The sequence below is a fragment of the Hoplias malabaricus genome, chromosome 1, assembly GCF_029633855.1.
Source record: "Hoplias malabaricus isolate fHopMal1 chromosome 1, fHopMal1.hap1, whole genome shotgun sequence".
NCBI lineage: Eukaryota > Metazoa > Chordata > Actinopteri > Characiformes > Erythrinidae > Hoplias > Hoplias malabaricus.
This window is the reverse complement of record NC_089800.1, coordinates 77,522,494-77,549,834: the sequence shown is the minus strand read 5'-3', so window position 1 is coordinate 77,549,834 and position 27,341 is coordinate 77,522,494. Positions and strand designations below refer to the sequence as shown.

The following is a 27,341-nucleotide window of genomic DNA, read 5'->3' as shown; positions in this document are numbered from 1 at the left end:
AACAGTGGACACTCAGCCGCTTCCCCTCCCCCTTACACTGTAGTAAGGACAGCAGGTGTTAGCCACAGACACAAATCCTTATCCGTAAAGGTAAATGCCTCTATTTGTGAAAGCATGTGAAACCAGCACTGTCCTTGAAGACCAACTGAAAAGGACAGATATTAGCAGCACTTTAAAAGAAGGGCAGATCCAGCCAAGCTTTCCAGGGTCACAAATATGTGAACCTTTGGTGTTTTGACAACACTGATTTGCAAAACAAAAGTTACCTTGAGTTGAGCTTACTGTTATAGCACTGTATTACAATGGATTAGTCCACTTTCCAATGTCTGACTTAAAATCACACTACCACAGTTACGTGATTCTGCCACATCCAATCTTTCGCATGAAAAACAAAGTAAAAAATAATCCTTCATTAATTGTAATCAAGGTAAAATGTTTAATAAATCGTGATGTTTATTTGTAGTTATATCGCCCAGCACTATGTATGCAACCACAGTATGCAATGTGTGCTCTCCACAAGTGTAGACTGTTGGGAAGGGGTCATGCTTAGAGCACTCTCTGGTGAACAGTGGCTAGCAAATTTTCCTCTGCTAGGCCAGTGACAAGGTTATGTGTGGAATATTGTTGTTGTTTAGGACATAAAGACACATTACTGGTACACGCTACACATGCACTGTGAATTGATGCGTCCCAAACCACCTCCAAATGAGGTTTGAGTGAACAGATTCCAAGCCACTAATGTACCCAAATCTCATTTATACTTAGTGCTGTCCACTTTTGATCTTATGACTCAGGACACATGGTAATGTCAGGTTAAACAAGCCCTCTGACACCTCCAGGCCTTGAGGTGTCAGTATCATGACTCTTTTATAAACTGAAGAAGAATTACTAGATAAAATAACTGACAGCTCTTGTAAAAAGGGTCTCCTCTTTGCAACCAACGATTACACAATAAGGCTGAGCTTCAGGCTTGTCCAAGATTGCAAAAAACAAAGCAGAAGCATCCTGACTTGACCCCTATTCCACATGCCAAATGGTTACATCTGGCACAGATAACCATGAGACTTTACTATTTCTGCCCACTCCAACAGCATATTTCCATTTCCTGTGAAGTTTTACAACTGAACACTAACTGTTTTTACTACATATAATGTTATACTGCTAAAAGAAATAAGGCCATATGTGTCATTAATGCACTGTAGTTACTATAGAGCATATGTGTGTATGGGGAGGCAGTTTGAAAGCCCACTTAGGAAGCAGAGAGATCTCAGAAACATCAACACAGCAAGGATGATAACTTCAGCTAGCCACCTAGCCTACATTTGGAGCTGCTACTATAATAAAAGAAGGAAAACATGGTGTAACTACAACAACACAAGACCTTGCATTCATTGCCTGTTTACCATCACAATAAAAAGTGTAACACATTCCTAACTCTATATATAGATGCTGCTGTTTTTCATATTAAACTTTACTGCTTAACACACTACGGCTAGCTAAGTAGCCACCTATGCTAGCTCCAAAACAATGAGTTAGGAGGCTCCAGGTTTAAACATTGTTAAAAAGCACATCATTCCATATCTTACTGCACAAAAAAACAACGTTAGAAAAGGAATTCAGCCACATAAATGTAACAATAATTATAACAGTCAACAAAACTAGTCCTAGTTATTTGATTAAAAGACAACATGCTTAAGACACAAGAATATATTATTTATTTATTATTTATTTATTGACATTTTTAGAGATCTGGGCACAGAGAAGCTCCAATGCTGCAAGTCCACAAAAATAATAAATCATATCAAAATTGTAGTATGACAAACGTTTCTATAACAAGCCATGGTATATTCACATTGGTCAGACAGCACAGCTAATGAATCCCACTTACTTATGTGCAGCCCTAGAAACTACCATGAAACTAAGCAGTAAGATCTTTATGATACTGAGGAACAGAAGTGGGATCATCCAGACCTTTGCAGTTTAAGTGAGTAAGACAGAGCGCGTTAAACCATTACACAATCTCCACAGTGAACATCTACTCTCTAAACCCTTCTCAGGAACTGGTGGGAACTTTTGCCTGAGACCAGAAAAGCCATGTTTGTGTTGTGGCTCAGTGTGTGAAGATTAATCAGCTCATTCCTCTGAGAGAACAGCTGGTGGGACAAATCAGCGAGCTCAGCTAACGTGCTCACTAAACCAGTGTGTGTGTATGTATGAGAGAGAGAGAGAGAGAGAGAGAGAGAGCGCTGTGCCGAGAAGTAGAAGCCATGAAAGGACTTCTCTATTAAAAACAATGAACTGTAATAGAGATCAGCCAAGAGCGATGTCCCAGGAAAGAACAGCAGCACTAGCCAGAGGGCACACGAGACACTTACCCATAGTCGTCAAAGGAATACATAGCTGGAGGTCGGCAGGAGGCTGAAAGCAGATCCCCTCAGCAGCGGATGAAAGATGGAGGAGAGCAAGAGGAAGAGGGTGGATCAGAGAGAAAAGAAAGAGTGCAGATTTTACACCTCATCTTCTCAAATTAGTTTGCTTCAACTAACATGGAGAGCAGCCATGCTTACAGAGGAGTGTCAGAAACGAGGAGAGGAGGGAGGAATGAGAGAGAGAGAGAAACATAAGCATGTGACAGCTCCAGCCCAGTCACCTTGTCCCTCTCACAGCCATTCTTATCCACTCAAAGGATTGGAGGGCGGTATTTTGCCTGGGAGGAGGTTGGAATATTGCTTACGCCAAGTAACCACATGATCCTTTTAACTTCTACACACACACACACACACACACTTAAGCCTGCAAACGCAGTTTGCTAGACGCAATGTGCCAGACACAAGATTCCTGAGGTTTTCAGAAAAAGTCATGTTCCTGGCAGCTCTGGAAAGTGCCCTTACACAATACGCTTCTTCATGATCTGAAATGCATTTTTAAAAATTGCAGCTGAAGATTATATATGACTTTGTAGAGTAACATTTATATCTACAGCATCCACTTATAAAATGCTGTCCATGTGTCCTTTACATTGGCTTCTGCAGTAAGCAATACATCCACAAGAGGGCGAAGCTCAGACTAAAGTTTAAAGGCAATGGTCTGTGTTCATTCATTCATTCATTATCTGTAACCGCTTATCCAGTTCAGGGTCGCGGCGGGTCCAGAGCCTACCTGGAGTCATTGGGCGCAAGGCAGGAATACACCCTGGAGGGGGTGCCAGTGCTTCACAGGGCAACACAGACACACACACACACATTCACTCACACACTCACACCTACGGACACGTTTGAGTCACCAATCCACCTACCAACATGTGTTTTTGGCCTGTGGGAGGAAACCGGAGCACCCGGAGGAAACCCACACAGACACAGGGAGAACACACCAACTCCTTACAGACAGTCACCCGGAGCGGGAATCGAACCCACAACCTCCAAGCCCCTGGAGCTGTGTGACTGCGACACTCATTGTCTGTATCCGCTTATCCAGTTCAGGGTCTGGAGGAGGCCTGGAGGGGGCGCTGGTCCTTCCTCCAGGGTGTGTTCCCTCCTTGCGCCCAGTGATTCCGGGTAGGCTCTGGACCCACCGCGACCCTGACCTGGATAAGTGGTTACAGACAATGAATGAATGAATGAATGAATATAGACGATTCTGGAACACTACTGCTCTCACAGAAAAACAAACACTCCATTTGTGTTCATACAGAAGCTCCACATCTTTTAAGGTGGAACGGGATGTTTCAGTAAAAAGCTGGCTGCAGTTTGTTTGTGTAAGTTTTTTCACTGTTGTATTTACCACAGAAACTCATTCGTCACTTCAGCTGTTAAGTTTTGTAGCAAATTAGGAGTCATTTCCTCTTTAGTTAAGCCTGAGCCATTCTGAACCGATACGCTTAGTTTGTTTCCCATTTACTGAGCTAGGGCTGCATGTAAACACCAGAGCTTGTTCCAGCACTCTAAGCAGAAAATTAGTGAATGGTGAATTCTCGCACCTGTGCCTGACAGCTCGTGTCTCTCTTGAACTATTGGCTACACAGCCCCAGTACAGAAAACATGAACAAAAATGGAGGGAAAGGCTCGACAGTGAGGGCAGAAGGATCTGTCTGTGTTTGTACTTAACGCTGACCATAAATGAGACTTTTGGCATTTACACAAGGGCTGTTCCTACTCAAGCTGGGAACCGAACTATATTAGGCCTTTTGCAGTGCTGTGGTGTTACCCATTATGGTATACCAACCACCTCCCTATGTCATCTAAAACATTTTCTAAAAGCTTTTTATAGTCTGTACATTTCATCCTATACATCTGAACTATGCAGAATAGCAGTAAACCCTTAACCACAAAGACCCCTAGCCACACAGGTTTCAGACGTCACAAACTCTCTCTGAAAAACGCTGGAGTCCAGCACCGTTTTCTGGTCTCCCTGCTCCTGCCCTCTTTTTTATGTAACAAAAGCAATCATGATTAATTTTACATTATCATTTTTTCAGTCCCTCTTGATCCTTTAGAATTAAGCAGGCTGCATTTACTCTGGTTACTCTGCCTGGAAAGGAATGAATCCACAGAGACACCTCATTTGCATCTGATTTAATGTAATTTCCTCTTATTTCTCTGATACCTGAAGAACTTGAGCTGTGAAGCTAATGTCACTAACAAAGAAATTAGAGTCATTCTGGATGACACAGGATTCTATCACGGTTCTGAAGCTTCAGTGCAAAGCTAAAAAAGCCAACTTCAGGCACCAAACAAATCCAAAAAACCTCTGTGACATGCTATGGTCAAAATACCACAAGGACCAAACGCCACAGCAGCACTCTCCCCCTGTCTAAACAGCCATGTTCAGAACGACTGTCCAGACACTAAACAAACCCAACCCTAACGTGTGTGAGTGTTTTTGTGTGAGTGAAATTGGGAATAACCATAATACAGACCTAATTTAAATGGACAATACAGGAGGAAGAAAACTATGCTGGAGTTCAGTCCTCCAGAAAGGGCGCTGGATTCCCTGCTCTATTTAATCAGCCACCTGGTTGAGACAGATCTAACAGAATGTATCGTGACAGCCATGTGGCTCAGTCAAATGAGGCAACTGGAAAGACAATCCAATCATGAAGTAGATGCTTGTGCTGTTAAACTGACGGGGTGTTGAAGTGAACGGACGTTCAGTTACTAGTCAAATTACCTCAGGCGTAAATATTTGGTGGTAAACATTCTAACGCTTACAGCTGCCCCTGCACTGCTCACTGTAATGCAGAATAAACACTGTTGATTAGCTGACAGATCTGGTTTGTGTGTGTACTCCAGGACCACCACAATCTAGCAAAAGGCCAGAGAGGCAAGCTTGGGACTGGAAGGTCACGGTGCAGTGGGAACAGTGCTTTCTCCATCGTCAACATTCATGGCTGAGGAGCCAAACATCCCCAAACTGCTCCCGTGGAGTAATGGCTGGTTGCCCACTACTCTGTGTGTGTGTGTGTGTGTGTGTGTACTGTGTGTCATTGTTAATTTCATTATCGAAAACTATGATGAAACCTATTGCTTGACAACCTACTTTTCACAACAAAAACCAAGACAAAACAAAGCAAAAATAATAATAATAATATTTAAGTAAAATAATAATTTTAAGATGAGAATTACAACAGAAAGGTTTTTTTTGTTTTGCATGTTTCAAAGGAGGGCGGCACGGTGGTGCAGCAGGTAGTGTTGCAGTCACACAGCTCTAGGGGCCTGGAGGTTGTGGGTTCGATTCCCGCTCCGGGTGACTGTCTGTGAGAAGTTGGTGTGTTCTCCCTGTGTCTGCGTGGGTTTCCTCCGGGTGCTCCGGTTTCCTCCCACAGTCCAAAAACACACGTTGGTAGGTGGATTGGCGACTCAAAAGTGTCCGTAGGTGTGAGTAAATGTGTGTGTGTCTGTGTTGCCCTGTGAAGGACTGGCGCCCCCTCCAGGGTGTATTCCCGCCTTGCACCCAATGATTCCAGGTAGGCTCTGGACCCACCGCGACCCTGAACTAGATAAGGGTTACAGATTATGAATGAATGAATGTTTCAAAGGAAGGAAATAAATCAGGAAGAGTTTGTAGTGCACTTTGGACTTAAAATGTTATTGTTAAATAAATTCAAAAGGTATTTGAAGGAACGATGTGGCCATATTTTTCCATAATTCTGGATGGCAAAATATTTAAAGAAAACGTTAACTAAACTGTTGTTTTCATCAATTAAAACTACACTAAAAATAACAATAATTAAATGACTTGAATGAAACTAAAACCTATACACATTTCAACTAAAGAACTAAGACTGAAACTAAAACAAGTCAGCTGCCAAAATTAACACTGGTGTGTATGCAAAAATAGCTATGTGTGTGTGTGTGTGTGTGTGTGTGTGTGTGTGTGTGTGTGTGTATTCTCTGCCACTCTGCTACTGATGGGTTAAATACAGAGACCTAAGTTCCCCAAGGGGGTTAATAGAATATCACATAACTGTAGAATCTCAGAAAAACTCAGCATCTGAAAGTAGACAATGACATTAAAACAACAGTCTGTTACCTCACAGGAAGCAACACACTGCTAACATGATATCACAATAGGTGTGTGTTATTACAGGCTAGAGTAGTCACAGGACTGGTCCTAAACTCCATCCAGCATTTTCTGTTAATATTAAAACAAATCCCTATTAATATAAAAATATCTCTGTGACCAATAGGACAAAGGCTTCCCTTATAGCTCTTGTAATTTTTGGTCCCACAATCCCTTTTGTAAAGCACAATACAAGTTTACAAATCAAGACAGAACCTGAGTCATCTCTCAACCCCCATGGGGAAAAAACACTAGGCTGCTAGAAATAAAGGCAGCAGGGCTAATGAACGCTGGAAGCTGGAGTGTTGCTGGACATCCAGGCTGCAGTCAGATCAGCTTTGCACATGCTTACCATGTGGTAAAGCCTTTAGTGACTTGGACTCGAGGCGTTTCCGGTACAGACCTCAGGAGACCTTTCCCTACACCTGTGACACACATACATACACACACACACCAACTGAAGTGAAACACACAAATACAGCAAAACATGCAAATACACCCCTGGTCCTTCATTGCCATGAGTCCTCTCAGAACAGCTCAGCACAGCCAGTCAACATAAGGACCTCTCCACACCTCAGTGACAGAACAAACCTCACCTCCATTTAAAATCACCAGCTGCTGATTATGTTCTGGCAGTTTTAGAGTTAAGGCAACACCACGTAGTACCTTTACCTTAGAGTGACAGCTTCGAAATTATTGTGATGCTTCACTGACCTCTAATCGGGAGAATAGAGCCTCTGTCTGTTGTTGATACTCCGGGCTCAGCACTGCAGAAACTGCACTATGTAATTTTTGGATGAAGGTAGGAATACTATAAGACCAAAGGACTGTAATGGTCCTACTCTCCCTCCCTGTGTAGAATACACAGTGAAGTATGTTCATTATTGTTAATATTTTAATGTTACTAGCCTATCAAACTCATATTCTTAAGGTTAGCGAACAGTAGAGTTGGACGATACGAACAAAATGTATATCACGATATATTTCTTAATTCGTGTCGATAATATAGAATTCCGATATCGATATGAACAGTATAACGTCGACTGAAACACTTCCGAGAACAATCAAGGAACATGACATCACCATCAAACAAAATCATATTGGCTTTTTGAATATTAATATTTTATTCTAAATTTTAAATCGAGTGCAGGTAACTGGGGCGGCACGGTGGCGCAGCAGGTAGTGTCGCAGTCACACGGGCCTGGAGGTTGTGGGCTCGATTCCCACTCCAGGTGACTGTCTGTGAGGAGTTGGTGTGTTCTCCCCGTGTCTGCGTGGGTTTCCTCTGGGTGCTCCGGTTTCCTCCCACAGTCCAAAAACACACGTTGGTAGGTGGATTGGCGACTCAAAGGTGTCCGTAGGTAGGTGTGAGTGAATGTGTGAGTGTGTGTCTGTGTTGCCCTGTGAAGGACTGGCGCCCCCTCCAGGGTGTATTCCTGCCTTGCGCCCAGTGATTCCAGGTAGGCTCTGGACCCACCGCGACCCTGAATTGGATAAGCGCTTACAGATAATGAATGAATGAATGCAGGGAACTGACGACAGCACTCTGCAATGAACGTCAGTCCGTGACAGTTCATTACGTATACGGAAATATTTAGAAATTTGTTTAAAAAATCATGTCATAGTTATTGAAAAATGTTATATTGAGATATATACTGATATTGAATTATTGCCCGGCCCTAGTTCACAGTATACACTGTATATTATTAGTGCTTATTACACAATTGGGACGCAGCTCAAAACTGGGGAGTGGTGGCCTTGGGGGCACATAAGGTAGAGTTGCTAACCCAGCTCCAGGATCCTGGGGTTGTGGGTTCAGTTCATGTCTGTGAGGACTGTGGTGTGTTCTCCCTGTGTCTGCAAGGGTTTCCTCCAACAGTCCGAGCACACATGTTGGTCGGTGTGTCAGCTATTCAAAACTGTACATAAAGGGTGTGTTCATCCCTTGTACCCAAGGAATCCAGGTAGGCTTCGGATCCACCCCAACCCTGACCTAGATGAAGCAGTTACTGAAAATGAAGGAGTGAATGAATGAATAAAACTGGAGAATATACTGGGTAAAACATTTTACGCAGACGAAAACGTCCCCGGTTCCTGAACGTACAAGATTTTGTTCCAACTGCGACAAGAAGCTCGCTGAGCGCATGTGGCTAAAGGAAAACAAACGCAAAGGATCATCTCGACTTGATAGAGCCCTGGTGCTAAAGCTAAAAATAACCCATACTGGGAAGTGCCTTGGCTTGTATAAATGATTCCATCCAACTGGTTCCTACGTCTTCTTGCTACGTCAGCTGGCGCAGATGAGTATTTAAGACTTCCTTTTGGCTGGGGCTTGCAGAGAAAGCTGGTAAAAGCAAACATATGGTAAACCTACTGTATGAATAGCTGGAGTGGTCAAAGGAAACAAGAGCCATACACTCACCGTACACTCAGTACTGACACATTCATACTCCATATATAGTTCAGGCTATAAAAGCATGTAAAGCCTTCCCTGAAGACACATATAGCCTGACACGTGACGCACAGACTAGAGCCTCTATTATACACTTCTGATGTCACATACAGATTACACCCTCTGTCCGGATATGAAAACATTTCGGATGCATCACACACTCACCCAGTCTCTCACACACAGATGGGGATGATTTCAGACACACAGACCTGTGTTTTCTGACTGTTGGTGGAAACCAGGGCACCCGGAGGACACCTACACAGACACAGGGAGATCCCACCAAACACCTCACAGACAGTGATCCAAGGCAGGGATTGAAACAAGGCCCCACTGTCCCAACCTCCGACGTATCACATAGAAATATGGATTTTAGATTTTTAGATTTGTATATATACACACATTAGACATCACGCAAATGTCCAGCTTTTCTGAATGTCTAACCGACATCTAAAATTCCTTTGATTCTGCAAGACACGTTTGTCCAGAAGCACGTGTGTTCAGGCCTCCTCTCAACATCTGAAAAAGTTCTGTTCTCATGTGCCTCACATCTGAGGCAATGGAGTCAGACATAGGGTCATATCAGAAACAGACAAGCATTTAGGTCCACATCACTTTCCCCCCATCAGCACAAATCAGTCTCAGTCTCTATCTCAGTCTCATTCTGACTCTACGGCCTCAGTCTTGACTGAATCTCAGCCTCTGTCTCTTAAGTCTCAGTCTATAACTCGAGTCTCCTGTCTCCACAGCCTCAGTCTACAACATCTTTCTCAGGCTCAGTATCTATCTCAGTTTCAGCCTCTCGCTCTCACAGCCTCCGCCTCCTGTCACACCACACGCAGCACACAATAAAACACGAGAGTATACGAACATAACCGAAACACAGCCTTAGAAACACAACGAGGCTCTCGGTAAAAGACAGTAATCACGGATTATCGTCATCATCTGTGCTCCGTTCACACCCCGTTTTTTCTTCAGCCGTCAGCACAACAGAAGACAGGTGACGAGCCCCCTCCCAGCCCCCTCCCAGCCCCCTCCCCACACACACACACACATATACAGGGCTTAAATAATAACAATACTGCGCATTAAACAGAAATGTGCAGATGTCACGAGGCTGAACCCGCACATCTCTGTGATAAAAGCCCACCAGCTGCCTTTCTTATCCTCTCCGGTTTTTTGTAATGTCACGCTTCCACTCCTCCTTACCTCATTTTACCCTTTTTCTCCGCCACGAATGAATGAATTCTCAAAGTTGAGGAGCCGAGGCGTTTCTCCGAGGATCAGTGGAGCATTGAACCCTCAATAAACACTGTTTTTGGCGGAGAATTACACAACGTTGTTGGTATACACCGCGGTTCAGATGGAGACTGGGGCTCAGGCGGTGTGGCGGGGGTCCGCAGGCGGTGGGCAGAGCTGCTCTCTTTGAGGGTCTTCCCGCTGAGGGGCGTTCACGTGCGCTTGTCTCTGCTCAGTCTCGACCCAAAACGGTCCCATGTTCAGACGGACATCGCTGTGGATTTTTCACGAGCGCCCGAGAGATGCCATTTTTTCCTCCTCGTGATGAGAGCCGTGGGAAGGGAGCGTTCAATAAAATAACCGCCGTCGAACAGCGGCCTCTGGCGGCCACAGCGATGTACTGCAATTACCATATACAGTTCGTCGAATAGGTAAAGAAGGCTAATATCGGATGTATTACCGCACGCTGAGGTTATGATGATAATAATAATTACAACAACGTAAAGGAACACTATTATTACCTTAAAATACAGCTTCAAAATATTTGTGGTGCTTCACTAACCTGTAATAAGGATAACAGAACCTATGCTGTTGCTACTCAGGGCTCAGCACTCAGGAACGGCACTATGGAAATTTTAGAGGAGGGTAGGAAACCCTCCCTCTACCCCTCCCTTGAATGGGGATCCAGGACAGGGCTGAAATGAATAATGAATATATATATACACTCAGACACTTTATGTCCACGGCTGCATTTGTTGTCGTGTGCAGCTCCTTGGACCATCAATGGTGGTTACTGCTGCTGAATGGGAACGCCTCACTTGTCAAAGGAGCTCAGAGCTCAGACCTTCACATATGGACATTTCCCCTGCTTCCAAAATGTCAACTAAATGACCAAATGTTTATTTAACAACTGATATATTCCTGGCAATTCTTTATCCTGTTCATGGTCACAGTGTGTCAGGATACTACCAGTACTATCAATTACACAAGCTGGACAGCAGGCCTGTCCTTCAAAGGGCAATACACACTCAGTCACTTACAACTGTGGACAATTTGGCACAACCACTCCATCTACCAGTATGTGTTTTTAAACTCTTGGTGTAAACAGGAGCACCTGGAGGAAACCCACATAGACACTGGGAAAACACCAAATACACCAAACTCTCAACCCACAACCCATAGCCCTAGTGCTATGTGCCCCAGAATTCTTACATGTGCCATTGCTATGAGATAACAATGTGATTCCTGTCACCTGCACTGTTAGAAAAACTGCCACTATGGTGGTACCCTCAAGGGTACATTTCTGTACTTTCAGTTAGGGAACATAATTGTTTCATATTCTATATTAATTTGTAGATTTTAAAGTTGTGTTGATTTCATATACCCCATTTAATCTCTAGGACTTTTATTGTGTTCTTTTGTTTTACACAGGTCTATAATGAATGATTACAAATATTGATGAGAATATAATATACCTTTAGGGAACAAAACTGGACTTTAACACCAGGTTTTACACAATTTGTACATTTAGTGACCAATATCTACCTGTACTGTAGCTTTTTATCTGAGTGTGTGTGACTGGTTAACGTCTTGTCTGATTTAGCTTAGCATATAGCAAAATGGTGGGCTTTTAGCATTGGCTTCCAGACTGTTTTTAAATTTAAAAGCTTTTCCTGACTTAAGGATCCACTGATCTTCAAAATTAAAAGCAGTACATTTGTATTTAAACTTACTTACATTTTTGAGTTAAAAATATTGTTGATAAATTTAATATATTAAAAATATAAAGTGTAAGTCTGTTGTAATACATACAAGCTATAAATACCCTTGATTTCTGAAGAAATGATGTCTGTCAAACGCTGGATGTACAGTGTATATCATCGCTTCCCATAGAAAAATGTGCATTTCCAAACTAGTAACTTTATAGGTGAATGTTAAAGCCTTCTTAAAACTGAGTGGATGTTAATGTAAAAACATTCAATTCCACGTGATTTTGGAGCATTTCTATTGGTCCATTCATCACACATTTCACACAAAGCATCTCAAGTTTTATGGATTTTGCAGTAAACCAGATTTTTCCTTGAACAGCGATGATATCTGTAACAAATGTCATAACTTTAGATCAGTCACATCAAGTTCAGTGTGTGTCCACTTACTGTCCACTCTTAGACACCCCTCCTGTTGGTCCATGTTGTGAATGTAAGATACAGTAGCTCATTTGTTGCTACACAGTTTGTGTTGATTAAGCTTGGTTATGGCGCAGACACTGTTGGCTGGACATTTTATTTTTAGCTGGTGGACTATTCTCAGCACAACAGTGAGTGAGTTGAATACACCAGAAAAGCTCGGCATTGCTCTGCCGTGGTCCTGACTAAGTTAAAGTATGTGGGGGGCTAACAAATTGTGTACATGATCTTCATAAACAGATTATCTGTCGATAATAGATATTTGTGTGTGTCAACATGAAAAGTACTGTATGGACCTTGCTTGATTTGTAAATATGCACAATATGTCTTCATCCATGTACATTCACCAATCAGTGATTTCAATTACTTCAAAGTACACTCACGGCTAACACAGATGTTGAGTTGTACACACAGCTTAAGAAGTCTCCATAGAAAACCAAGGGGCAGTTGCACATTAGCCTAATGTCACATTAGCCTATTGCTAGTCTTTTGCTAGAGGACCCCCCGCGACCCTGAATTGGATAAGCGGTTACAGATAATGGATGGATGGATGGATGGTGACAGCTAGCTCTTGAACATGCCGACGATGTTAACATTTTTGAAAAAGCTAGTCTTTTTCTGATTATATTGGTATCGGAATCTTTTAAAGTGCTGTGTGGAACCATTTTGGAAAAGTTTTTTTTTCCACATCTAGTCATTGATTAGACATGCTTCCTCTGAGATATGTGAAGCCAGCCACTGATATTTTTTGAGATCCTGCGAACAAAAAAACCCTAAACATTCTTAGAGAAGAAAACTCCTCAGGTCTGCACCACTTTCAGTAGGTTGGTGTTGGTGTTGGTGTTGGGAGTCCAAGGGAGTTTGTTCCCTTGGACTCATCCCTTGGACCTACACTTAGTATCATCTCATTTTCAAGGATGTATTCATTTAAATGTTACTTCAAAACATTGTAAGTTGTGGTCACACAAGCATCCATTAAACTGACACTGAAAAGCATGGCATAATTTAATACATTTGATCACCAGCACAGTATCAAAGTTAGATAAGTTTATAATTAAATTGTGCAGCTTGTATCAGATAGCAAATACTATTTGGCCCAAATTACGGTGTTGACTCAGGGTGAGCCTTGCTACCTCAACTTAGCCACTGATCCACCTTATATTCCACACAACATTTTCCAGTGCCATAGCTGAGCCAAAAGTGTCAGAATTAAGACAAATTTGCCCCTAATGTCGGTGCTATGTGGGGTACTGTACCATTGTTTAATTATAGATCTTACAAATAGGTCTTAAGGGTACCACTGGTCTGCTTGCACTACCACAGACCCACACTGCAAAAAATGAAATCTAAGCAGGTAATTTACTTAAATATCTAGTATTACTCATTTGGAAATTGTCCTAAGAATATATTAAGATTATTCAACTTATTTCTAACTTATTTTTACCTGTTTTAAATAATTTTATCTACAGAAAGTGTCTTAATCCATTGTCAGATACTTTTTCTTAATTCAAGAAATAACCCGCTCCGGGTGACTGTCTGTGAGGAGTTGGTGTGTTCTCCCTGTGTCTGCGTGGGTTTCCTCCGGGTGCTCCGGTTTACTCCCATGGTCCAAAAACACACATTGGTAGGTGGATTGGTGACTCAAAAGTGTCCGTAGGAGTGAGTGACTGTGTGTGTGTTGCTCTGTGAAGGACTGGCGCCCCCTCCAGGGTGTATTCCCGCATTGCGCCCAATGATTCCAGGTAGGCTCTGGACCCACCACGACCCTGAACTGGATAAGGGTTACAGATAATGAATGCATGAATGAACATAAAAGGATGCTTAAAAGAAGCAAACATATCTGCCAATGGAATAAGACACTTTCTGTAGATAAAATTACTTAAAAACAGGTAAAAATAAGTTAGAAATAAGTTGGATACTCTTATTATATTCTTACAACAATTTCCAAATGAGTAATACTAGATATTTAGACTAGATTTAGGTAAATTTTACTTGCTTAGATTTCATTTTTTTTGCAGTGCAGCCCCCAGTTTCTGAAAAGGTAGGAAAAACTGGTGAGGGGGAATCTCCAATCTGGAGGAAAGAGATTAGTGCTGCCCTCATGACAGCGACAGTTAGTATTTGTTCTGTTACACTGCTATTGGTAATTGATTCAGCTAACATCAACTTGGCTATGGATTTATTCACAAGCCACATCCAACTCCAGCTCGCTCTTCCATGTGTCAATAGGTAACACCCGAATAGTCAACACTTTTACACTAAAGCCTACTAGAATACATAAAAATTAAAAAACCAGCCAAACGTGTGCATGCTTAGACAGTTTTAATATACCAACTACAGTCATTAAAAAAACCCTGATGAGTTTCACACACCTTCTCTTTCAGTGCAAAAGGGACTCAAGCATGAATATGGTCGTTAATAGGCTACAGAAAGACAGATGAACATAGAGTAGTTTTTAAAAATGACATAATTAGACTTGCTGGCGATGATTAAAATAAGTTACATGTTACCATTGTTTAATCTGGATATCAGTTAATGTCCATTTGTTGATGTGTTTCTATGGGAGACATTTCGCAATGATCTACATAATGATCAACAGTTACATAAAATCGCAGTGAACTACGTCACGGCGACAAGCTTTGCTGAGTAAAGAGATACAGACTCTAATCGAGGATTATAGTACCTCTGCCTCCAAAGGGAACTGTTGGCTGTGTCGCTTGTGTAAGGTCGATTTAAAAGACCTAGGTAATACGAACTGATGGAAGTGGAAATCGTTTTGATCACAGAGTGGAGCCGATATTTGGTGAAATCATGCTGCTTCACCATTTAAAAATAAAATGCTGATACAACTGGCATTGTATTAAAAAGAAGAATGGGTACCAAATACCTTGTTCCAAATTTCCTGAAAAGGTTTTTGATCAAATCCTGAATTTACACTGAAATTCAATCACATCAGTGTAGAAGCAATACCCAATGAGGCCAGATGGTGGGGTCGTAAACCATGTATTGTGTGACAAGTCAGAAATTGTTGCTTTGGCATCACATTGTACAGCGTCTGTTGTGGAGAAGATACCTCTCTTATCTGTCCCTCCAGGGGGCAAAGGGGTGAGTTGAGTTTGCATTGTGCCGAATCCTCGGGGCCTGGCAGGTTAGGAGACTATCAGCTCTTTACTTCAAACGCTGGGGTCCTGAGTTTCGGGAATGTCAATATAAAACTGAAATCTATCTGCCTGACCATATCACATTACAGTATGCTTTTAGTCAGTTCCCTCTCTTTGATCCCAGTGAAACAGAAATTGGAATAGTCCCACTTCACTTCTTCACTTCCAGACACGTGGTCTTTTTGCCAGTAGTCGATTACACCACTCTCCACTGCATGACACTCATGTCCTTTCCTCCGGTGGACACCAGATGGCTGTCGTCCAATAGGAAGTTGACGTTAGTGACGTGACTGCTGTGTCCGCCGTAGACATGGCTAGGAGCCTGAGGAGAGATTGGACAGAAGGAGGAAATAGTGAGAGAATTAAAACAGAAGTCAGTGAAATAATGGCTATGAAAGATTGCTTCTAGTTTAGAAACACCCACGACACAGGCGATGAGCGACATGTTATTTAAGCCACATGAGGTGAAATATCGCTGCCGGTGGGAAAGTACAGTAAACCCCGAAGTGCTTTTCGTTTTTTGGGACATTAGGGATCCTCTCCAGTGTCCTCACCACACATCAGCTGTTAGGGAGAGAGGGAATGTGAGGGGAAAAACAAAGCTAACAGCTAAAGCTAATATGACCACGGTGGCAGATTTAACCAGAAGGTCGGGGTTACACTCCAACTGTTACCTACCTAAAGATTTCTCTTCAGTGTACAAACAGTAACCTAATCAGAGCGAATGTACTTCAGGACCAAGTGTGGGAATCAAATGTAACATTGTTTTCCTGGAAGTGCAGACTGCTTACTCTTGACTGAGAGCAGGGGAAGGAGAACAGGTGAACCTTTCCAAAATCATCTCCGGTGACGAGCAGCTTCTTATCATTGGATCTGCACACGGCGTTGATGTCAGTCCCGTCTGAGCCATCTGGCCATAACCCTGAGCCAGCACACAAACACACAACTGAGTCCCACCCCAGGAACTTATCAAACATTTAGTAAATACAGGGGTTTATGGCACCCCTGGTTAAAGGGACACTATGCAAGGTCTGTTTTGTTTTGTTTTGGATTTATTGTTTTTGCTCCTGGGGCGCACCCCAAGTTTATAATTATAATTTACACCAATGTGGAGCAGGAGGGAGGGCGGTGGTTTCCTACCCTCCTCTGAAAGATACTGAGGCCAGAGTAGCAATGGCAAAGACTCTGTTCTCACCATTAAAGCTCAGTGGAGCATCACAATGATTTTGAAGCTGTAATTACATAGTGTTCCTATATATGACGTGTCATGTTTATTTTATATAAATAATTACACCTTTTCTGTGATAAAAACGACATATTGCTTCTTTAATGAGAGCACATTCAGCTGGAATTACACTCAATTACATTCATACTATCAGTCTTTTACCAGCTGTATTATTATTATTAATATAAATAGAAAAAAGGGATGGGCCTTACCAAACACATGGAAGCCCAGAGTGCAGGTAAATGTGGCCCATGGGATGTCTCGAGTGGTCTCCACGCTCACTACTTGTTTACACACTGAGGGGATCCCTGGAAAAAGTCAGCAAGACTTCAAGAAGAGTGTGTAACAATGAAATGTAAGTTGACAGATGTGATGCACAAAAGGCAAACCTACTTGTATCACAGTGCTTACTGCATCTTGTCAATCATCATTAATAAGGACTACTCACAGTAAAGGATCTCGTAGTCTCCGGAGTTGGACACCAAGTACTGTGAATCTACAGACCAGTCCAGATGAGTGATGAAACTAGAGTGGCCCTGCAAGAGTCAGCAACAGAAAGTGACAACTCTACCAGTTTTCTGTTGAAATGTGGTACTTAAAAATGAAAAGAAATAAGCATGGCTATTTATCAAGAGTTCTGTCTTGAAGTGGTTGAATTTCCTGCTTCTCCTGATCCACATAATCCCACACACATTCGGCTGATTTGTGGTTTGGTAAAGAAGTGAGCTTGGAGTTTTTACCTTTCTTGAATGAATTCTAAAACCTATGACATAAATGTTAATGTAAACTCCTCTCCAGGATTTCATTCCAGGCCTCTGAGGTGTCGCGGCAGTTAAAACAAAAGCCTGGTACAGATGTATACTTTCTGGAGCTGGATTTGACTCCACTACCAGTAGCTGCTGATACCCTATGTATTAAACTCTGCATGTACTTGCAAGCATTAATAATGCCTTTGATCAAACACAAATCACTAACTTCAAAAGTGTGTACATCTCCATGCTTGAGCACGCTTTCACTTTCCTTAGGAGATCTGATGTTTAGGCTAATCTTTCTCTTTGGAAGGCAGCTGAGGTGTGTTTTTGTGGCTGTTTATGTAAATGTCTTATTGAAAATGATGGTGTCTGTCTGTTAGGGATGCAGTGATATAGGAATTCCGGCCCAAAATCTGATATTATACATGTCTTCCAATGCCAATACAGATACTGATACCTATTTATATTACACAAAAACGATAATATAACCCAGGGGGTGGCCCGGTGGCGCAGCAGGGACCTGGAGGTTGTGGGTTCAATTCCTGCTCCGGGTGATTGTCGGTGAGGAGTTGGTGTGTTCTCCCTGTGTCCGCATGGGTTTCCTCTGGTTGCTCCGGTTTCTTCCCATGCTCCAAAAACACATGTTGGTAGGTGGATTGGTGATTGGTGACTAGTGTCCGTAGGTGTGAGTGTGTGAGTGAATGTGTGTGTGTGTGTATGTTGCCCTGTGATGGACTGGCGCCCCCTCCAGGGTGTATTCCTGCCTTGCACCCAATGATTCCAGGTAGGCTCTGGACCCACCACGACCCTGAACTGGATAAGCGCTTACAGATAATGAATGAATGAATAATATAACTCAAATTAATTTAGCTAACCTTAGATTGAATGGTCACGTTGTTAGACTCTCTTTTAAATTAACACGTTAAATAAAACAACCAATCTACTCAAAAAAAAAAAAACATAAAAAAGAACAAACGTTAAAGCAATACCATATGTCTCTGTAACCGCTTATCCAATTCAGGGTCGCGGTTGGTCCAGAGCCTACCTGGAATCATTGGGCGCAAGGCAGGAATATACCCTGGAGGGGGCGCCAGTCCTTCACAGGGCAACACACACACACACACACTTTTGAGGCGCCAATCCACCTGCATCATGTGTTCTTGGACTGTGGGAGGAAACCGGAGCACCCGGAGGAAACCCACACGGACACAGAGAGAACACACCACACTCCTCACAGACAGTCACAGGGAATCGAACCCACAACCTCCAGGTCCCTGAAGCTGTGTGACACCTACCTGCTGCGCCACCGTGCCGCCCAATACCATATGTAGTATAAAGAAATATAAAAATACAAGTAGATCTTTAGGAGTGTAACTATTCAACAGGGCAGTAATATAGAAATAAGAGCTTCAGCACTGCCTTTGTGCTTCTCCACCCTGTAGAATCTGAGACAGTTTTTTCCACACATTCATTATTCTAATAAAAAAAAAAAAAAAAAGCGTCACCTAGTCTTTTTCTGGCATTAAGTTAATGCATCAGCAAGTACTGGGTGAAAACTCTGCAAAATAAGTGCATATGTGGATGCAGATAATCTTTTTATTATATATAAAAAAGCAATTATCTGCTGATATCGTTATAATTATGATGTCATTGTGCATGACGATTGTCTTTGATGTGTGTAATTCTTGTTAAATATGGTTCCTGTTTTTCCCCAGACACTATAAAATGAATCGCCTGTATTTAACAGCTATTTTGACTGGAAATAAAATAAACGAAAGGGTGGTTTCTTCGCACAGACATAATACTAATGAATAGGTGAGTAAATGCTGTGAAAATCTTACCGAGCACTTTCCCACTCGGCTGTATTTCTTTCCATTTTCCGCCACCGCATAGATGTAGATGTAATTGTCATGTGACCCAATTGCAAGGAAGTTGCCATCTGGAGGGAAAATGTTCAATCAAGACTTAATAGCAGAAAGCCTCATTTGTGAAGATTCTTTGTGAAGGTCTCTCTAAATCAGGGAATGATTAAAGCAGCTGTCAGATGAGCACTAACCTGGAGCAAAGCGCATAACCGAGAGTTGCTCGTTCCCATCCGTGTGCACGGTGACCAGGTCCTTGGTTTCCGTATCCAAAACGAGCCACCTGTACATTCACAATAGGACGCATTAAAACAGATGCATATAAAGCAGCGCGGGCTGAACAGCTTGGAACATTATCAAAGACTCCTTTGTCGTAATGCGGTTTTGATATGATGATGATGACTTCATGAATAATAAAAATGTCAAAGATAGCTGAACAATGGGTCTGGATTAGCGCTGTGTTCGTGCATCACATTTGCATAGCAATGAGCTGTTTGGGGTCTTCCATGAAACAAACTATTAGAGTTCGTGCCAGGATGTTAATGAGGTGTCAAAGACCTTTTTAGATGAGAAGAAGCGAGAGATACCCTCACCTGCCTGTCTGCGTTCCTATGGCAACCGTCGCCCCAGAGGGATGGAACCCGGCCGACTGGGCCGCATCCTTTCCGCAGAGGAAACACACACATACACACATATCTCAATCAGACACACTCCAGCGAACCCGTCCCGACTCAGGCGTAACAACGCCAACAGCCGATCGGACGCGTCATAAAGCAAAAGCACTCTGAAAATTAAGCAAGGGTTCTGGAGACAGCTGGTGTGTCTTCACACTGCCAATCACACACAAAGTGATGTGTCCAGAAGGCACGTCTCACCTCCAATGTTTTGGTCCAGAAGGGCTGATGTGTATCAGAGTCCCAAAGACACACCAGTTTGTCATGGCCACAGGTGAGGAACTGCTGCTTGTGTGGGTGAACCGCCAAGCCCCATAACTCATCCGTATGACCCTGGAAATACAACACAACCATCACTCCACAAGCCAAGAGACTCTTTCTTTAAGAAAGTTCAGGTTCATAGGACATCTTTTATTATTCATTCATTCATATTCTGTAGCTGCTTTATCCTATTCAGGGTCACAGAATTATTCACAGTATTCTGGGTCCGGATCCTACACAGAATCATCGGGCATTAGGGAGTAACGCATGCTGGACAGGGCGCTGGTCCATAACAGGGCGTCACATTCACACTCTCACAAACACACACACCTTTGTATAGCCACCTACCAGCATGTGTTTTTGGACACCTGGAGGAAACCCCATGCAGACACAGGAAGAACAAGCTTGTGGCTGAGCTTCATTGTGTTTAAGGCAAACTCTCTCCCTAAAATATTAATTAATTAATTCATTCATTCATTGTCTATAAGCAGTTATCCAGTTCAGGGTTGTGGTGGGTCCAGAGCCTACGCGGAAACACTGGGCGCAAGGCAGGAACACACCCTGGAGCACATCCTGAACACACCCTCACACATTCACTCACATCTATAGACACTTTTACTAGTACAGACCACCCCCGTAGAGGCTGAAACGGTGATACGAGAAAATGGTGAGACAGGGTGGAGATGGGAGCAAGTTTGTCCGACGTGGAAATGATGTGAATGCAGGGTAGATATAGGGCTAAGAGGAGGACTTTGGGCGTGGTCCTACTCCCAAAATTATGTTATTACAAAACTTCAGTTTGAGTCGCCAAGCCACCTACCAACGTGTTTTTAAACGTTTTGGACCATGGGACGAAACCTACGCTGACACAGGGAGAACACACCAAACTCCTCACAGGCAGTCACCCGGAGCGGGACTTCAACCCACAATCTCCAGGTTCCTGGAGCTGTGTGACTGCGACACCACCTGCTGTACCACCGTGCCGCCCCCTAAAATTTTTACTTAGCAAATTAAGAGATTTAAATTAAAATATAAAAAAAACTACCCTGAAAGGGCGGTGTCTCTAACCAGTTTGTCTCTACCACTCCACAAATTTATTTATTTTATCTCCCTTCAAAATCAAACTAGTATTTTAGCTTTTAAATTAACCATGATTAATCACAGTATGTCGTTGTGATTTACTTGATTCCATTTTTTAGAGATTGACACAGTCACTTCTTGAAGTTGATGTTGTAAGCAGGAGAAACAGACCAGCGTAAGGGTCTAAGCCACTAGGAAAAAGACTACACTGTGACAATATGTTGTACGACGTTTTAGTAGTTTGCAGTGGTCAGTACCAACTAGAAGGACCAAACAGTTGGTCCAAGGACAGACAACCAGTGAACAGGGTCATGGGCATGATGGAGGGCTCACTGATCCACTAGCGGGCTAAGGCTTGCTTGTCTGGTCCAATTCCACAGAAGAGCACACACTGCTGACACATTTTATTCTTGTTCTGATAGAAGGAGGTTAATGCAGTGCAGCTCTACTCATACATCAATGAGCCTGCGATGGCCATTATCCTTTCACCTGTTCATCAGTTGTCCTTTCCTGGACCACTTCTTTGGACCACACCTCGTAAGACATGCCATTTTAGACATGCTCTTACCAAAATATGGCCTATTTTCACTGCCTTATATATCCCTCCCATTGGTAGGTGGCACTGTTCCCAGATCATTAAGGTTTATTCACTTCAGGGGTTTTAATCTTGTGGCTGATTGGTGTAATTATCTTCCCTCGTATACTCACCTGGGTGATAGGGGTGAATTCCCCATCCAGACTGCCCTGCAGTACATAGTTTTTGGTCGTTCCAATAATAACAGTCTCTCCTCTCCCCTCAGCAACCGTACGAATAGGCCCATACACTTCTGGAACCTGAAAGAGATGTACATTTTCAGTGGCAAATTATTGGGCCCCATAGGTGGCTTATTTCTCCTGAAACGGTCATCAATGGTCAACCACAGGCCACTTGTTTACAACTCAGTACTGGCTCAAGGTCCATGGCTCAGTGACTAATAAACCCTGGATTATATAAGTTTGAGTAACATATGCTGACATTATAAAATGCATGAAGTACAGCGGTATTTCCAAGATATCATGCACACCATCTCATTACTTGGCTGAGAATGACAAAAACAAATCTGCTCTTGGGCTGCCGTTTATCTAAGGTCATGATAACCCACCTCCACCGTTTGAATCTTCTGGTAGTTCCCGTCCCAAGAGATGAGCTTGCGGTCCTTCCCCCCTGAAACCAGGGTCCCGTTTCTCAGCATGCACAGTGCAAACACGCTGCTTTCATGTGCCCCCTGAATGACCAGGCTAATGCGATTAGAGCCTTCAAGACAGACAAAGAACAGAGCAGCATATTAGCCGACATTACCCTCACACTCACCAAGGTCAGAAACCATCAGCACAAATGACTACTAAAGGAGTAACATGGAGAAATGGATGGTTCACTGGAGGGTTGGGGCTCCAGTCAATGGCGCTGGGAAGAGCTGGAGCGATGTGTGAGATCCAGCATGGTTCCTTATCTAGTCTAAAGCCTCCTCAGAATATCAGAGGCAGTTACTACAGCAGAAGAAACACTGGGTGCGCAGATGTCTACAAACCTGGGGTGATATAGAAAGGTGCGCACATACAAACTTAAAGTCAAGTTATGAGGATTTGGTTATTTGTTCATTCATTCATTCATTCATTCACTCATTCATAACGGCTTCATCCTAATCAGGGTCGTGGTGGGTCCAGACCTTACTTGGAATCACTGGGTGCGAGGCAGGAACACACTCTGGATAGGGCTTTACACATTTAATCAGTCCCTCACACTCACACTCGTGGACAGTTTCACACACTCACTCACAGAGGTGAAAAATGTCACACAGGCAATCCACCTACCAACATTTCTGTTTACACTGTGGGAGGAAACCCCCACAGACACAGGGAGAACACACCACACTCCTCACAGACAGTGACCGGAGACAGTGCCTTGCAATTTATAAACTCCATACCAGAATGTTATGCTTAGAATATACATCTTGTGTTAAATATGCTTATAAATATTCACACGCCATCTACAAAAATCCATATGCAGCACTCACTGAAGAATTATGTATTATGTATGAGCCAAAGTATATTGTGTTTTATTAAATGGTTTCACAGACAACAGCAATTCAATCAGCTGCTCCTGGCAGGGGTTAAAAGGGCGGCTTGATACATATTTGACTGAAACAGGTTTAAAGCCAGATGTCCTACCAGCATGTGCACTACCAGCGCATGTTTTAGACTGTGAGGGAAACGTGAGCATCCAGGGGACACCTGAAGGCGAAGACAAGGAGGGAACACACCAATCTTCATCAAGACAATGACCTGAGGAATCGTGGAGCTGTGTGGTGGCGACACTGCCTGTTGCAACAATTCAATCTATCACAGAGTTATATTTACCTTTGCCCCATACAAGAATATTTCCGCTGGAGTCACCAGTGATGGCGTCTCCGTTTTCTGAAAAAGTCACACACAAGACAAACTTGGGCTTCTCTTGTTTCTGCAAGAAACAAACACATGGGTTTAGTTCACAAAAGTCATATCAGAATATTATGACGACATCCTTGTTTCTGCACCCACTGTCCATTCTCTCACCTCCATTGACCATATAGGAGATATGCTGGTATGAGTGGATCAGACACAGCAGTGCTGCTGGAGTTTTTAAACCCTTCAGTGTCGATGCTGGACTGAGAATAGTGCATCAACCAAAAGCTTCCAGCCGAAAGCGTCCTGTGTTCACTGATGAAGGACTAGAGGACGAACAACACACACGGTGTACAATCCACTCATACCAGCACCATACACACTACCACACCACGGCAGTGTCACTGTAGCGCTGAGAATGATCCACTGGCCAAATCATACCTGCTCTGTGGGGGTCATGTGGGAGTACAAACCATTGAAGGGAAGGATGAAAGGGGGTATCAAAGTATGCAGAGCAACAGATTTAGTACAGCCTATAAGTTAAGAACTACAAAGTCCTCCTGTATGGTCAGTGGAGCTTAGAGAATGGACAGTAAAAGCAGAAACCAGCAGTTGTTCATGGTCTTCTTTGGAGATCACAGAAGCAGTGTGTTTAACAGAAAATCTGCATCTGCAATAAGTGCCTATGAAACTAGATTAACTTACTCATTAAAAGAGATGTTTGCATATTTTAGGACTTATAGGGGTTGTTTCCCAGACAGGGATTAGGCCTAGTCCTGTACTATATCCTCCTATCAATGGCAAATCAGAGTTGTGTAGTTCAGGAATAGGCCTAATCCATGTCTGGGAAACCACGCCATAGTGTATATGACATATGATATTTTATTTACATAAATTAATATATAACTTCTTATATAACTTCTATTGCTACATTACAAAATATATCATAAAAAAGAGGAATATTCTTTAACCGTACCTCAAATAAGCCTTGTTTTTTTAATAGGGAGCCTTTTTCTAGGGACCAGAAGTACAGGTGGGACTTCCCACATGTTACAATTATATTAGCATCTGTTGGATGGAAATCCGTAGCAAAAACCGACTCGTTGGAGCACTGCGATAAAAACACAAAATAACAACAATTAACTTGTAGTATTTTAAAAAAAAAAGCAAGATATAAAGCTGTGATGGGCCAAATGGACAAAACATATGTGACTGTTCAAGCTCTTATAAAATTATATTATATTTTGTAAAAAAAAGAATTAAAACAACAAAGTTTAAAAGGGAAAAAAAAGACTACTGTGATAGATCTGGGCACATTTCATTCTAATTAATATTAAAGGAAGACTGGAGGCAAGATTGGAGTTATTTTTTTGGAGTTATAAATTTATTATTACATCACTGCCATGAAATCAAAGTTGGGGGGCAGGGGAGCGTGGTTTCCTGTCCACCATTAGTAGTTACATAGTGCAGTTTCTGTAGTGTGGAGCCCACAGTAGCAATGGCAGAGTCTCTGTTCCCCTAGAGGTCAGTGAAGCATCACTTCTGTGGAGTGTGATGAGCATGATTTTATTTTGAAACTGCAATTTCAAGTTAAATATTACATAGTGATTATTTAATATATATTAGTTATATTAGCAGCAGTTTGACTCTTTTAATTTAGTGTAAGTCTGAATGATAGACTGAAGGTCAGAGTTAGCAATTTGCTTCAGGGCAGTGTGTGTCTGTTCATCTGAAGTGATTTGAAGCCAAGCACACCTTAACTTCAGCAAGTCTCTCTTCCCTCTGCCAGTCCCACACTGAAAGCACATGGTCATTGGAGTCGTCTACTACACACAGCCAGGTTCCGCCGTTCTCCCCGGTGAAAAAAAACAGACACAAACACAGCTTCATTATCTGCGTCATGTTGCCATCAATACAACTGGAGTCTGTTGGATCCGTAATTCAACAACAATTCTTTATTTCAGGACAAAGGAACAGACTCATGAGTTTTTGGATTGAACATTAGTCCAATACACTTTGTTTCTCATGAGTAACAAGTACAGAATATTGCACAGAAGCTGTCTCTTACCGATTTGGAGTAGGAGAGACACACAAGAGCCCTGTCGAAAAAACCAGTGCCAAGCACATGCAGTGTGTTTAAACTCACAGAGTCCCAAACACGCACATGAGGAGCCAACTGCTGCAGAAAGGGAGACATACTGTGAATCTCTAGAACAAAATATCAGCGTATCCTGCTACTTTATAAGTTAAAGCTGGATAGAAGTTTAATTAAGCTATTTTGTGACACTATATTATGGCAATAGGGGGTGCATCCATTCATTCATTGTCTGTAAGCACTCATCCAGTTCAGGGTCGCGGTGGGTCCGGAGCCTACCCGGAATCACTGGGTGCAAGGCAGGAATACACCCTGCAGGGGGTGCCAGTCCTTCACAGGGCGACACACACTCACACATACATCTACAGACACTTCTGAGTTGCCAATCCACCTACCAACAAGTGTTTTTGGACTGTGGGAGGAAACCGAAGCACCCGGAGGAAACCCACGCAGACACAGGGAGAACACACCACACTCCTCACAGACAGTCACCCATGCCGCCCAATGAGGGTGCAGAACATGTACATTTAATGGAAAATTCAGAAGATTATGCACAGTTCTCAACAACTAATTTAGTAATAACAGCAGGTCCCTGCTGTGCCTTTATTACAGCTTCCACTCTTTTTCTCTTTCCTTCTCCTGTAAAGGTACTATTTTGGAAGGTACATGTTTTCGATTAGACAGCGACTATATTCTGTATTTCATGATCCAAGTCATCCAATTCATGTTCACATTCAGGTCTGGACCCTGGTGCGGCTCATTCACTGCTCTGAGAAATAGCAGCAGCTTTGTTTGGTGTTTAGATTTTGTGTCTAATTTTCGTTTTCTCTGTTATGGCTCCTTTTAACAAACACTGTTTGTCCACTTCATTTCCTTTGAGCTTCCCCTTCCATATTCAAGATGATTATCTCCTCCAAAACATAATCAATTATTTGGGTCATTTCCAATTAGAAAAGACAAACCCGATTTCCGGGCGGCACGGTGGCGCAGCAGGAAGTGTTGCAGTCACACAGCTCCAGGGACCTGGAGGTTGTGGGTTCAAGTCCCGCTCCGGGTGACTGTCTGTGAGGAGTTGGTGTGTTCTCCCTGTGTCTGTGTGGGTTTCCTCCGGGTGCTCAGGTTTCCTCCCACAGTCCAAAAACACACGTTGGCAGGTGGATTGGCGACTCAAAAGTGTCCTTAGGTGTGAGTGTGTGTGTGTTGCTCTGTGAAGGACTGGCGCCCCCTCCAGGGTGTATTGCGCCCAGTGATTCCATGATAACCCTGAACTGGATAAGCACTTACAGGTAATGAATGAATGAATGTTCTGTGTGTCTTTAATGACAAACCTAAATGCATTTGGTGAATATAAAAAACAATATAATGAAAGTGATGAAAT

The 27,341-nt window shown here is 42.7% G+C and overlaps 2 protein-coding genes across 11 annotated transcripts in view; both read right to left on the bottom strand.

Annotated features, from left to right (window-relative positions):
- The window catches only part of evla (Enah/Vasp-like a), a 58,136-nt gene extending 45,639 nt beyond the window's left edge, over positions 1 to 12,497 (bottom strand). The window contains exon 1 of one of the 4 annotated variants that reach the window (XM_066684186.1): positions 12,403 to 12,497. In XM_066684186.1, coding sequence (XP_066540283.1) covers positions 12,403 to 12,464 — 62 coding nt within the window. In that variant the 5' untranslated portion in view covers positions 12,465 to 12,497. Of the gene's footprint in view, positions 1 to 2,375; positions 2,636 to 10,216; positions 10,597 to 10,808; positions 10,830 to 12,402 lie in introns of those variants that run through there. The other 3 variants (XM_066684223.1, XM_066684213.1, XM_066684203.1) reach the window with 3 other exon arrangements.
- Positions 12,498 to 14,745: 2,248 nt separating this feature from the next.
- eml1 (EMAP like 1) overlaps positions 14,746 to 27,341 on the bottom strand; it is a 58,857-nt gene continuing 46,261 nt past the window's right edge. For 6 of the 7 annotated variants that reach the window (XM_066673990.1, XM_066674009.1, XM_066674018.1 and 3 more), the window contains 14 exons: positions 25,937 to 26,047; positions 25,624 to 25,719; positions 24,845 to 24,979; positions 23,845 to 23,944; positions 22,590 to 22,741; positions 22,156 to 22,281; positions 20,308 to 20,439; positions 20,026 to 20,093; positions 19,627 to 19,715; positions 19,412 to 19,509; positions 17,267 to 17,354; positions 17,031 to 17,126; positions 16,385 to 16,515; positions 14,746 to 15,915 (listed from right to left, as the gene is read on the bottom strand). In XM_066673990.1, the coding sequence (XP_066530087.1) occupies positions 15,790 to 15,915; positions 16,385 to 16,515; positions 17,031 to 17,126; positions 17,267 to 17,354; positions 19,412 to 19,509; positions 19,627 to 19,715; positions 20,026 to 20,093; positions 20,308 to 20,439; positions 22,156 to 22,281; positions 22,590 to 22,741; positions 23,845 to 23,944; positions 24,845 to 24,979; positions 25,624 to 25,719; positions 25,937 to 26,047 (1,548 nt within the window). In that variant the 3' untranslated portion in view covers positions 14,746 to 15,789. The remainder of the gene's footprint in view (positions 15,916 to 16,384; positions 16,516 to 17,030; positions 17,127 to 17,266; positions 17,355 to 19,411; positions 19,510 to 19,626; positions 19,716 to 20,025; positions 20,094 to 20,307; positions 20,440 to 22,155; positions 22,282 to 22,589; positions 22,742 to 23,844; positions 23,945 to 24,844; positions 24,980 to 25,623; positions 25,720 to 25,936; positions 26,048 to 27,341) is intronic. The other variant, XM_066673999.1, reaches the window with a different exon arrangement.